We start from the raw sequence: 13,311 nt of genomic DNA, 5'->3' as shown, positions 1-13,311 counted from the left end.
GGCAACACAATGGGAGTGAGGAGCGATTCGATAGCCAAGATTAAACTTCGGAATCAACACATAAATCAAAGGAAAATTAGATCTAAAAACCTTTTGTCCACCGGAAAAAAAAAAGTTCTTTTCTTGAAGTTTCTATTAACATGCCAAAAATTGGCAGGCATTTAAGACTCTCTAAACATTATAAAGCACCACAAATTTACCCACCCAGTTACACAACCTACGTGGCATGAGATGATTGGTGAATTATTTATAAGATGAACGAATAGCATATTTAAAATATTTTTCTTTATTAGTATAATCCGATATCAACCTATATTATTTTTCTTTATTAGCATAATTTTGTTAGAGTAATTTTAAGAATCCCATAATAACTTGTATCAGCTAATATATATTATTTTTCTTTGTTTAACTTGACCCTATATTATCTTTCATATATGAAGTTTATATATAAGTATATAAAACTCTCAAAATTTATCAAATATGGTGGAACAAAAAAAATAAAATTATTTTTTTTATAATTTTTTTCTCCTTCAACAAATATTTTAACAAATATCTTCGGTGCCAAACTCAACGGGTAAAAAAGTCGTCCACCCTATGGTTCTTGCTTTTGACGAAGGAGAGCTACCACGTGGTGACACCACCAACCGTGGAGTTCGGCGGCTTCGGCCTGGCTCTGCTCTACTGCGACAAATAGATAGACTGCATTCATGGAATGCCACTTCAGCCCTCCTTCTTGTGTTAAACGCTTTTTTCTTCTTTTTTTTTGGCTAAGACTTGAACGCTTTCTTTAGATGAAGGGAGATTCCAATTCTATTAACAAGAAGCCTTCTCCTTTCCCCATGAACACCAAGCTCGCCGTGATTTCTGCAATACTTGCAAGCCTCTCGGTCTTTTTTTCTTTGGATTCTGTATTCCATGATTCCAGGATTTCAGAGATGGAGCTACTGCCACTAGATGCTGCAACTGGGCCTGAAAGCATAGCCTTTGATGCTAAGGGTGAGGGTCCATACACTGGGATATCGGATGGCCGGATTTTGAAGTGGCAAGGGAAGGAACAAAGATGGCTTGAATATGCTGCTGTCCATGCACCGCATCTGTGAGCATCCATCACCCTCTCTTCTCTCTCTCAAACATGGCAAGTACGTATGCAAAAATCTCTGATTATTGTTACAAGGGTTTACAGCAAATCCAGTTACTCATGTGATATAAGACTGCTGTTACATCGATTTGCTTGGTTGATCAAATCGTCCTTATTTCTCTTTGTTGGGAAAATGGTGTAAAACTGAAAAGGAGAAAGGATCGAGTCTAGATTTTTGGCGATTCATCATCACAGAATCGAATCCAAAATCTCCGATTATTGTTACATGGGTTTACAGCAAATCCAGTTACTCATGTGATACAAGACTACTGTTACATCGATTTGCTTGGTTAATCAAATCATCCTTATTTATCTTTGTTGGAAAAATGGTGTAAAACTGAAAAAGAGAAAGGATCGAGTCTAGATTTTTGGCGATTCATCATCACAGAATCGAATCCAAAATTTCCGATTATTGTCACAAAGGTTTACAGCAAATCCAGTTACTCATGTGATTAAAGGCTCCTGTTCAATCGGTTTGCTTGGTTGATCAAATCATCCTTATTTCTCTTTGTTGGGAAAATGATGTAAAACTGAAAAAAGAGAAAGGATCGAGTCTAGATTTTTGGCGATTCATCATCACAGAATCGAATCCAAAATCTCCGATTATTGTTACAAAGGTTTACAGCAAATCCAGTTACTCATGTGATTAAAGGCTCCTGTTCAATCGGTTTGCTTGGTTGATCAAATCATCCTTATTTCTCTTTGTTGGGAAAATGATGTAAAACTGAAAAAAGAGAAAGGATCGAGTCTAGATTTTTGGCGATTCATCATCACAGAATCGAATCCAAAATCTCTGATTATTGTTGGAAGGGTCTAAGCACCACAGCAAATCTAGTTACTCATATGATAGAAGAGTACTGTTGGTTGGTCATGCATCTTGGTTCAACTTAGAATATGCTTCATATAAAACCCTTGTCCAATTATATAACATAGCTAAAATCTAACATGATTTATCAGAAAGTTCTTTTTAACTTTTTTTACATCTTGTCTGGCTTTAAGTTTTACTCAGATTCTTGAATATAATTAGGTTCATGTGATAACCATCCTACATGCTTCACAATTTTTATAACTAATTGCGCGATGAATTTACTTTTCAACTCTTGTGCTTCTTCGATGCTTCAATTAGTTGGTATCTTTTTGAGGAGTTCAATTGCTGAATACCTGCATTTCTTTTCTTGTTATGAGACACTCTAATGGTTATGGTCCTCATCATTGCAATGGCGCCTTTTACTTATCAAACTTTTCGTAACTAACCCTAGTGTTTCTTAACTTCTTTTTTGAGAATGAGTTTGTCAAGGATAAACAAGAATGATTACAGGGTTCTCATTAGCAAGAGGCTCATAAAATAATTTTCTATGCAAACTTGGCAATGACCTGCAATTGGACCCCCTCCTAAGGGTTTAAGTTGGGTATTTTTCCAAGATTAAGAGGGGTCAATTCTAACCATCTATCTTGTGCCCACCCCACCCAACGCCTCGAAGGCGACTCCAACCAAAATCGAACCCTTATCCCTTGCCCGGGGTGCAAGAGGTGATAGACTTCGAGCAACCCCTTGGCGGCCGGGTGAGTGTGTCCAAACAAGCCCCTGGTGGTAGGTGGCTCGTTGCTATCATGTCCTTGAGATAACTGATAGATGGAGCTCCCACCATTATTCTCAAAGAAAAGGTGCAACAATTCAAAATATACTTTACTAACCAATAGTTATGGACCCTAAGGAAGGAAAACTCAAATTCATTGCAAGGACATTATTTTCTATGCAGCAAATATTTTTACTGTATGTCCTGATCAAAACCAACCACATCAACTACATTAAGAAATATTATTTCTTTTTGCTTATTGTTTCATGGTTGTTCATTTAAATATCTATGGATTATCAAGCATAGCCCTTTCGAGGATGAAAAAAATTACATATTTTCATACTTGAACCAAACAAGTGATAGCCAGCCAAACTCCTCTCAGCTGGTTGCAACCCCTCTCCTTGACACACTCTCTGCATTTAATCATCAAAGCAGGTGGTCTTTAAGCTTTCTAGACCAATTATTTGCTTCGCAAAAAAGATCAGTTATTTCTCCACATACTGAATGAGAAAACTTACACCAGAATTTTGACGCGTTTTCACATCGAGTTCGGCCTTAAGAAAACATTATTGGTCGAAGTTGCTCCTTAACTTGAGATCATGACTAAATGCATAAATTTAGTTAATAATTTTAAAAGAAAAATATTTTTAGGCTCTTATGCATTATGCAGGATACTTTCAGTAGTAGGACAACTAATATCATTCGACCCGCAGGCTAATAGTATCTATAAAATTTTGGTCTCTGTTTGCTTTAGAATATGTAGACAATGATCAGTAATGTCCATTGTTTTGTTTGTCTTGTTGAGAATAAACTAAACACCGCATACTCTTAACAGGTTGAGTAAGTGTAGAGGCTCACAAGATCCAAAACTGGAACATGTCTGTGGGCGGCCACTGGGGCTGAAATTTAGTGCCAAGACTGGAGAACTCTATGTTGCAGATGCTTATCTAGGGTTGTTGGTGGTCGGTCCTGATGACAAATTCGCAACGCCAATTGCTAAACAAGCCCAAAGTGTTGAGTTCCATGTCACTAATGGCTTGGACATAGATCCTGACAGTGGAGTTGTCTATTTTACTGATAGTAGCATGCGCTTTCCAAGAAGGTATGAAACATTGCCACTCTGTTTATTTCAGGACACAAGATGTGAAATGTTATGTAGCCATCTGAGTTCGACATCAGTAAACCTGGCAATGGATTCACATTAATTTGCAACAACTGGTCTAAGGAGTAAAAAACACATCCAAAAGTTAGGTCGACATGTTGATCTGCAGTGGATCATTAAGATTGATCGCACTTTAGAAGATTTTAATTGAAATCAGCCTCACTCGCATCATCTCGATCATCCACAGATGTTTTCGAGTTGAACATTTGTATTCAATGTCACATGAATACAAAGGAAAAGTAAAAGGCAAATAGAGTCATAGCCTAGTGGTTGCATCTCTCCTTTCGACTTTAAAAGGTTTCGACATCAAACCTTGCAGGTGTTTCCAGCGTGATCGGTGTCATCCCCACCATTGAACTAAAAAAATAAATAAATAAATAACATCAAAAGAATAAAGTCATCAAGAAAAATGCGAAGACCATATAATTTCTAGTTCTTTTCAACTAGCCTGTGAACTTGAAAGATATTATCTCATGCAGTTGAACAATGAGAGTGGCAGTCAACAAACATTTCTCCAGTACATATACATACACATACACAATGAGAATGGCAATCAACAACCATTTCTCTAAGACATGCACGCACGCATGATAACAAGAAAATATCAGCCATCATTTTAAAGTCTTTTTAAGTAAACAACAAACCAGGATTTCTAATAATTTTTCGCACATTGTATTTTCTGATTCAGATGGATGTATTTTCTCTACATTAGTATAAATAAAATCAAAGACTCTTTAGGTGAAAAATAAAACAGGATTTCTAGTGACTTTTCATATATTTTATTTTCTGATTCTCATGGATGTATTTTCTCCGGAGTGGTGTAAATAAAACCTGGTTTTACCCCCCCAAAAAAAATGATGCAAGGACTAATGGGCAGAACGATGGCATAACATTCGACAGGCAATACATCTCAGCAATCATAGCTGGTGATAGAACGGGAAGGTTGATGAAGTACGACCCAGAAAGCAGAGAGGTCCAAGTCCTGCTCGACTCCTTGTACTTCCCCAATGGGGTGGCACTAAGCCAAGATGGCTCCCACCTCCTCATTGTGGAGACCACCACCTGCAGAATCCTAAGGTACTGGCTTCGGACACCCAAGGCCAAGAGCCTTGAAGTCATTGCCCAACTCCCAGGATTCCCGGATAACATCAAGCGGAGCCCACGAGGAGGCTTCTGGGTGGCTCTCCATTCCAAGAGAACAAAGCTTGTACAGTGGGTCCTCTCTGAGCCTTGGCTGTGCGACGCTCTCCTTAAGGCCTCGGTTGACCTCCAGAGGTTGTCTTCATTCTTAAACTGGAGGAGTGGGAAGGCATCTGCACTGAGGTTGAGCGAAGATGGACAGGTTTTGGAAGGATTTGGTGGAAGGGCAATGAGGGCTATTAGTGAGGTGGAAGAGAGGTATGGGAGGTTATGGATTGGGTCTATAGCAATGCCTTTTGTGGGCATTTACAATGTTACAAGACCAGCATAGAAGATCATCATATTGCATGGACTGCTTAATTTGTCTTCAAGCATTGCATGTTGGATGCTTTTGGTGATAAACTTCTAATACTTGTCTGTGTAACGATCAAATAGGAATTTGTTTCTTTCCTCGATCCTGCTGTTCTTGTGTAATTCATAATTTTGTCATATATTTTTCTAGTTTCTTATAAAGGATGAATTTTTAAGAATTCGTAGAATCGTTGAACATCTATTGGTGGTTCAACGTTTAATATTGTCTCCTTTTTATTTTTATTTTTTATGTGAATGGAGGTAGCAGCAGCTTCCACAAGTTTATATCAAGATCAGAAAAAATATTGACAAACAGAAGAAGGAACAGAATTTACAGGGGAGAAGAGGAAGAGAATAAGAAATCACTTGCACAGATGGTGCCAAAGATAGAAATGTGTGAATTGTCTTCCCAAGGATTGAATGAATGGAACGAAGCATTCAAAGAAAGATTCTTGCATTTCGTTCTCACCATATTTCCTAACAAATGGATGCAAGAAGCTGATCACCTGCTCTTCTATTATCTCTCCACTGGATCCATAGGTTGTGAAAATTCGGCGGCCTGCCTCTCAACTTCAATCGTATTTTGATGGTGGACTTGATACTTCTAGCGTACCAACTGAAATCCTTTTCTCTCGTGGAGTAGTTTTGGCTTTGAGGTAGAGGGATACACTAATACCGTTTATTTGATAGGTATAAGTGTAGGTTCACAAACTGTTGAATACAAATGTAATAAACGTAAATTTTGATAGAGTTTTTGTAATTTACTTTTTTATTTTTATTAAGGATAGTAATTTATGATCCGATCTATCAATCCGGTCCACGAATGGTTCGCTTTAAGCAGATTTGAGATTGATATAAACATATTTCGATCATAAACCGCAACGGATCAACTCATCTATATCTGTTTATTAAATGGGTTGGGTTTCGATTTAGACTTTTGACTTGTTTAACTTGTTTAGACCTGTTTAATAAGTAGATCAGGTCATTATCTGACCCATTTAATTGTTTAAAATTTATTTAACTTGTTTCTAAAGTTATTTAATATTTCTAATTTGTTTAACCTAATCCGCTTAATCAATTAAATTCATTTAATCCATTAAAAATCCGTTCAATCCAACTTGACCTGTTTAATAAATAAGTTATGCGGATCTAAGTCGGGTTACCGGTTAATAAACAAGTAGGATTCAAATCTGGAATTTTAACTTGCTCAATCGAGTCGATCCGTATAACCCGATCTTGCGTTCACTGCCTACCATTTCCATTGGACCTGGCCCCTAGGTGGCATCATTCTCTGGGCGAGGCAAACTCGGAAAGAGGTCATATGATTAGAGGACGCACCAAATCTAAGAAGGCGTGCCCTGATGGAGACATGGATGGTGTGAATGGGAGCTGTTCCAATATTCCCCCATGCATGGCGAATACGCTTATCAGCACACGACGTGCCTCCTGGCCCCTTGATAAGGGCCGAATTTTAGGTTAAGTAGTTGTCACCAGTGACTGCATGAGACCATGGCCGACACTGGTCCCGTACGTCGTGTAGAGGACATGCTCTCGATTGATCCCAAAACACTTCACATAAGTCTTGCACCAGATCCATAACACATGTTGGACTCCCTCTGCCAACTTGTTTGCAGGCGATCACAGCCATGGATTACAGTTCTCATGCCTTCCAACATTCAAGCAGACTCATTTTTATCTATCTTTCATGTCATTTATTTAGCCAGAAAGTTGGGGAAAAAGAGAGGTCAAGATGAGTTTATATCAGTTTATATCAACTGAAATAAAAAGGTGACGGTACAAACTGGGATCTTGGTGAACTCGGTCAAGATGAAAACCTTGTTCAAGCTGAGAATTCCGTTCTATCTATCTTGGCTATATACTACATGTCCCTGTTTGTTTTTCTACCCTAGTTGTTGTTTAAAATTGACAGGCTGAGAAGAAGTTCCCTTGGTGTGGCAAGTCTACTTCCTCTCTAATCTTAAATATGGTCAATCGGAAAAATCTTTGCAGAGATAGGAAAGGAGGGCTTGGAATATTATTACATGTGGCTGATTTCAGCAGAGATCTTCTCTCTAAATGGTAGATAAACCCCACCCTCTGTTTTTCTGAACTTGCATTAGAAGAGTTGAGAGAGCTAGCAAGCATTCTGCAAAGCATTACCCACTCATGCAACCAAGACCAGCCAATGTGAATGTGAGGACCTGTATGGGCGTGTGTTTAGTCCCACATCGGTTATTCGCTGAATAGATCTTGAATATTTATACAGAATCAAGGAACCCAAATAATATCTTCTGGCTAGCCATTTTGGGTGAGGTCTTGGGTTGTTATAGCAAAGATGGACTGACGACAAGCATTAGTCTGTTAAATCCTCCCATTTATTTGCATGCCAATATGCACAATACTCCTGGGAATTGGTGGGAGCGTTGCCAGGATTTATACATCCAAGAAGAATGTCTCTAAAGCCTGGCCTCTTCCATACTGGGCTTGACTTGGTCACCTTGGACAATGTAATGGATGTATCTCTTTAAAACAAAGAGACCACTGCTCTAGGAGCAGCTCTTCCTAATATGCTTTCTACCTAGCACTCTCCTTCCGAATGTCCTAGAGAGAGAACAAGAATGTAATATTTGGTCATGGAATCCAGTATCCTTTTCCAAGAGGACATTACTGTACCTTGCTTCATTTACTTAATGAAGATAGGCAGAATTTCGAATCAGTCTGCTCGAAAAGTTCCTCATGGAGAGTAATTAGAGTGCAGGTGTGAAGTGGAAAAGGCAGGGGTGGAGACTCATAAGCCTAACTAAAACCATGATATAAACAAGCCTCCATGCAACAGCTCAAAAATAAGAGTTTCTTGTTATCTTTCTGAGAAGAAACAGTTTTGCTCATTATCAGGATGACACAAGTAACTTCAGTAGTGCAAGGCATCCACTGCTTCCAATACCCAGCCTTCCATTACAACTTTCCATCATTCTCCTTTGCTGCAATTATTTCTTACATCTCCCTCTAAGTTATTGGCAGTTCTGATTCCAAGACAAAATTAGAATCCATTACATTACATGCAAGTATTTCCCTATAATTAATTCTTCTTAAGCAAATCCCGTAATCTTAGATCAAGAAGAAAAATAGTGGAGAAAGTAGAACTTTTAAAGGGTCTACTCAAAAAAGAAAAAGAAGAAAATAATAATATAAGAAATCACAATACTGTCAGGCTGCTCGAGAATCTTGGTCTTGTCATCTTAGGTGAAATTTCATCATCCATAGCCTTTCTTTTGTTGCTGTTATTATTTCTGCTGGTGTTATTGTTGTTCTGCAGCACCTGCTGCTGATGCTGCTCTTTATGTTTCCCTCTCAGTATATGGGGTTTGAGCCTGTTCATATCTGATAGCTGTACAGGCTTAAGAAAGAATTCTTCTGCTCCTCCTTCCAAGCATCTGGCCAGAAAAAGTACCCATCGGACCATTACCTCTTGATACGAAGACAACTTAAACAGTTTGGAAGAAGGGCTTTTATTACCAATTAGGCTCAAAAAATTTACATGTTGATGTTTTAATCCTATCATTCTTCTTGTCCCAGTAGGTCAGAAACAGAGCAGGAGTTAGAAAAAGATTTCAGAAGGAATAGTTTGGAAGGGCTTCCTTACCAATTTGGCTAAAGAAATTCACAGGCATCTTTGAAGCCATAAATACGATATGACAGCTGATACCCCAATCACTTTTGTTTGATTTAGTTCTCGTTGGAATATTGGATGATTGAGATTGGCAACAGAGAGGAGAAAAGACCCCAGATTTATCTGACTTAAAGCTTTTCTCTTTATTCTCTTATCAGAAAAGTTAATGAGTTAGGAAGAGCATAAAATTTTGATGCATTCTTTAGTATCCATCAAACAGATTACTAACTTGAAAAGTGGGAATATTTCACATCAAAATAGTTCTTCCAGATATGGCATGAAAGGAGAAAAAGAGACCCCCTGTCACACTAAAAATCTCTTCGATTCTTACTACTTTTTCATTCTTCCTGATTGCAACACAATATAAGTTGTTAAAATTTTAGGAGGAATCATAGTAGCGAAATATTTTTTATATAAGAAAACTATCTCCTCTTTTTTTTTTTTCTCTTCTGAAATATACCCAAAGATTGCAGAAATTATACAAAATCGCAAAAGGAGATATTATGCTCACCTGTTGATCCTGGAAGGCATATTCTCAGATGACATGATTACAACTGGGATGTCTTTCAGAGAAGATGACTCCTAATTCAGCAATCAGATAATCCTCATGAGCCCTTTCTTCCACAAGTAATGCCAAAACCAGACTAAACAATTTCTCCATATCAAAATAAAAGAATAACAAACAAGGACTATTCATGGGAGACTATCTTTTACTTTAAAAAAAAAAGGGCTGTTGATCCAAACAACAATGATAGGTACCTTAATCTTCTTGAGAAGATCATAGCCTGTCATTTCAGGCATGCAGTAGTCTGTGATAACCAAATTTATATCCTGAAGGCAAAAGCAACAAAGCAAATCCAATTCATCAATCACCACTCCACCAAGCATCTAGCTGTTCATAATAAAAAGGAAAAAAAAAACAGTGAAAGACATGGGAGGGCCTAAAAAAACCATACATGCTGGTCAGAAGAAACAGAAGGTGAATTGATCTGATCATCCTGCAGACCCAGGTATTGCAAAGCTTTGCTCCCAGAATCTACCGTGGTAACTTAACAAAAACAGTAGAAAAAACAAAACATCAGCTTTATGAAAGAAACAAATACTAAATACATTTCTATTTTTCTTTTTCCTCATGAGAATACCTTGGTATGATGAGGTCTTGAGGAGCCTCTCGATCAACTTTCTGTCAAGAAGGTTGTCATCCACAGCTAAGACACGGAACTGAGTCTCCGTAGCAACGACAGCCATGGTGGCTGACTACTCTCAGGAAGAAGAAGAAGAAGAAGAAGAAGAAGATGATGATGATGATGATCGAGGAAAAAGAGGGAGTAATAGAATACGAGGAGGGAGAGTGGGGATGGTTATATGGATGTTTTCTGCATGACGGGTCCCATCCTCCCCAAATCCCACCTCATGGAAAGCATGATCCGACCAGATCTCCTCCATATCTTCCATGGAATCCTCCTCAATTGACCCACTATAACTTTGAATTGGAGAGCAAGAAAGTGACCATGCCGCCCCTTCCTTTCCCTTCTTTTCTTCTCTCTCTCTCGCGCTCTGCTGACCCCTCTTTTGCTGTCTCCTTGCAAGTCATATGTCTTATTCGCCACCCAAGATCCGTTAAATTGACTCGTAGATTTCACTTTAAACAACATGCCTTTGTCCTTCTCATTTTTGGCTCTTTCTATTTTATATATTATTTTTTTTTAAATAAGAGCCAAGGGCGGTAGTCGGTTGGATGTGGTTGTTGGGCCGACTGTTAATAGCGTATAAAATCTTAATTATCTTTTTCTTAGATGAAAAATCAAGCCAATGGGATATTTAGGGCCTTAGATTGGATCGCTTGACCCCTCGATCCACCTCAGTTTGTCTTAATTTTAGACTTAGCTACAATCCGATAGAATTCGGTTGGCTTAGCTTTCATTCACCTTTGTTTTTTAAGAAAAGTTTTTACACCATCTTCTTCGTCTTCTTTGGAAGCTAACTAAGAAGAAAAGATAATCAGTCCCTTGTACTCTGATTCATTTTTTTATGTATGTGGCTTCTTTCTGATCTAGTCTAGGAGCACAAAGTCTGTCAAAGAAGAGTTAAGGTCTGTCTCTGGCCGGTATTTCACCTAAAAAAAGAGAAAGTTCTTCTTCTTTTTTTATTTATACTTTTTTTTGTCTATTTCCAAAGAAGATCGGGTCAGGTCCATGGAGAATTATTTAGACCCAGCAAGTTGTTTGGATCGGATCTCCCAATCTAGGTCGGTTCAAGTCATTGATTGTAAAGACGGAGACCATTGGTGGTGGTCAAGGTTAAAAGAGAGAGAACATGTGAGAAAGAGGGGAAGAGATAGAGAGAAAGAGAGAGAGAGAATGGAGGGGAGTTCTTACTATTGGAGAATGCAACAAGGGAGAATGCAACAAAGGAATCTAAGTGATTTTCCAAACGGTTACTTGGCCGAGAATGCTCGATAGAAACCAAGAGTATTTCAATCGATTTTCATCAGAGATTGATTGGGGGTTTGGAGGCACGATGGTTAGAGGAAAGAGAGAAAGGCTTTTTATAGATCAAATCCTAAGTATTGCCAGAGTCTGATGTGACCTCGGATCCCCTTTTCTTTAATGAACTCGGGGAGGAAGATGACTCCTATCGAGAGTCTTCCTCCTCCGTCTCAAGTGATGGGCGCATGCTAAGCAACCCAAACGGCTGGTCCAGGAAAACCCAGGCCAGTTTAGGACCAAATAAAATAGGCTCTCATAGAAGGAGTACTATTGGTAGAAACTAGGATAGTGCATGCGATGTAGAGATGAGAAAGACTATGGGAGCAGGAAGTAGACCGTCAAGAAGGTCAACATTGCCAGATGGCCGGGTCTATGGGTAGATTCAAAGGACATGGGTGCTCGTTAGGAAAGGGAGCTTACAACCTTCGAGGGGTTAAGGGTGGGTAGTGAGATTGAGGGTGAGACTGGCTTTTATTTCACATGTTAAAGATCGAATCGAGCCATGTTAGGTAACTATTATAGAAACTAAATAACATACAGATTAGGCTAAAGTTCACAAAACCAAGAACTTACTTAGGATGTTGAATGGGTCCAATTTTAAAAATGGATCGAATCAGGTAAAAATGGATCAGCTCGAGTTAGTTCATAAGCCAACCCAACACATTTGCAGCTTTAAAAAGATTCAGTCCACACTCTTTAACCATGCAAGATCGCAAGTTGATTCTCATGATCTAACCCAGCTATTTATCTATAAAAAATTATTTGGTGGCAAAAAAAAATCATAAAAGAATTGAAAACATTCTAATTACCAAAAAGTTTTTTATGAAACTTGTTATAGATTTCCTAAGCTTATTTCGATCTTTTAAGGAAACGAATAAACCAGTTAAAAAATATATATATATTTTCCAAGATCACATCAAATTGCGATAGGCCTGGCGGGATGGAAGCAAAAGTGGTGGGGGCGCACCCAATCCGCGCTCGAGATTCTCTGACGTTGGCTCCACCTCTTCTGTTTCCAAGTCGTGCCAAAATGAGATCTTATGGTCTTCTCGTTCTCTTTCGCTCCACCGGCGTCTCTCACTTCTGATCGATTAAATTTTGTCACCATACAATTCCAAAACCAAGTCATCCGGAGTAGGGATATGGTCGCCCATTCACACCTTCAGGCTTAAAACTCACCCATCCGCCTCCACTACATGGGGCTATCATGCACCAGCGACAGGTGCAATATACGTAAGAGAATGTGGATAAGTGTGATAGCGAGAGAGAGATAGTTGATGACTACAATCTAATCTCATATTGTTGAACTTGTTTTGCTTTATTCTCTTAAAAAGGGCCTAGTAAATAAGTTTTCTTTTTTTTTGTTGAGAAAATAGAAATATAATTTTGTTAATATATGGGATATGCATAATACGTTTCATAAATAGGCGCATGATTGTACTATAGCAGGATATAAATGCAAGGGCCACAAATGAAGGATTGAGTAAATCATGTTATAGAGATTTTAATAGAGACAAAACGCATTAGGTTGGCTATCTAATGAGTAAAGATGTGCATATATAAGTAGATGCATTAGAATAACAGATTGGAAATAATCCTCTCATATTTGAAATTAGTCATATACTAAAAAGGGCAGATGGATTTGAATATTTGTTGATTTCGTATAGATCATAATAGGGATTACACTGCACATATGTAATGTATTTCATGGCTCAAGTAACAGCTATTATTACAATTATGAAATGAAAGCACCATCATAATTTTAACCAACATATATAATATCT

General features: G+C 38.3%; 2 protein-coding genes across 2 annotated transcripts; one reads left to right on the top strand and one right to left on the bottom strand.

Annotated features, from left to right (window-relative positions):
* Positions 1-609: 609 nt before the first annotated feature.
* LOC103697404 (protein STRICTOSIDINE SYNTHASE-LIKE 10-like) lies at positions 610-5,544 on the top strand. Its single transcript, XM_008779255.6, has 3 exons — positions 610-1,096; positions 3,551-3,817; positions 4,778-5,544. Exons 1-3 carry the CDS (start codon positions 792-794, stop codon positions 5,346-5,348), a joined length of 1,143 nt encoding a protein of 380 aa, XP_008777477.3. The 5' UTR covers positions 610-791; the 3' UTR covers positions 5,349-5,544.
* A 2,652-nt stretch (positions 5,545-8,196) lies between these two features.
* LOC103720726 (two-component response regulator ORR9-like) lies at positions 8,197-10,614 on the bottom strand. The gene is made up of 5 exons (XM_008810566.6): positions 10,181-10,614; positions 9,995-10,086; positions 9,798-9,869; positions 9,550-9,620; positions 8,197-8,802 (listed from the first exon to the last, which is right to left on the bottom strand). Exons 1-5 carry the CDS (start codon positions 10,284-10,286, stop codon positions 8,565-8,567), a joined length of 579 nt encoding a protein of 192 aa, XP_008808788.1. The 5' UTR covers positions 10,287-10,614; the 3' UTR covers positions 8,197-8,564.
* Between the last annotated feature and the right edge of the window lie 2,697 nt (positions 10,615-13,311).

Source organism: Phoenix dactylifera, chromosome 8 (assembly GCF_051530095.1).
Source record: "Phoenix dactylifera cultivar Ajwa chromosome 8, Ajwa_hap1_PhDact_Kaust_v1.1, whole genome shotgun sequence".
Classification (NCBI taxonomy): domain Eukaryota; kingdom Viridiplantae; phylum Streptophyta; class Magnoliopsida; order Arecales; family Arecaceae; genus Phoenix; species Phoenix dactylifera.
The sequence above is the reverse complement of the archived record's forward strand: the minus strand, read 5'-3'. Positions and strand labels throughout refer to the sequence as shown.

What these genes read in the sequence shown, in the direction of transcription:
- LOC103697404 (XM_008779255.6), top strand. Translation starts at nt 792, where the DNA reads ATGAAGGGAGATTCCAATTCTATTAACAAGAAGCCTTCTCCTTTCCCC. An exon ending in GCTGTCCATGCACCGCATCT is followed by an intron (nt 1,097 to 3,550) that starts GTGAGCATCCAT and finishes TACTCTTAACAG; the next exon opens with GTTGAGTAAGTGTAGAGGCT. An exon ending in AGCATGCGCTTTCCAAGAAG is followed by an intron (nt 3,818 to 4,777) that starts GTATGAAACATT and finishes AACATTCGACAG; the next exon opens with GCAATACATCTCAGCAATCA.
- LOC103720726 (XM_008810566.6), bottom strand. Translation starts at nt 10,286, where the DNA reads ATGGCTGTCGTTGCTACGGAGACTCAGTTCCGTGTCTTAGCTGTGGAT. An exon ending in CTGTTTCTTCTGACCAGCAT is followed by an intron (nt 9,870 to 9,994) that starts GTATGGTTTTTT and finishes TTTTGCCTTCAG; the next exon opens with GATATAAATTTGGTTATCAC. An exon ending in ATCTTCTCAAGAAGATTAAG is followed by an intron (nt 9,621 to 9,797) that starts GTACCTATCATT and finishes TTGCTGAATTAG; the next exon opens with GAGTCATCTTCTCTGAAAGA.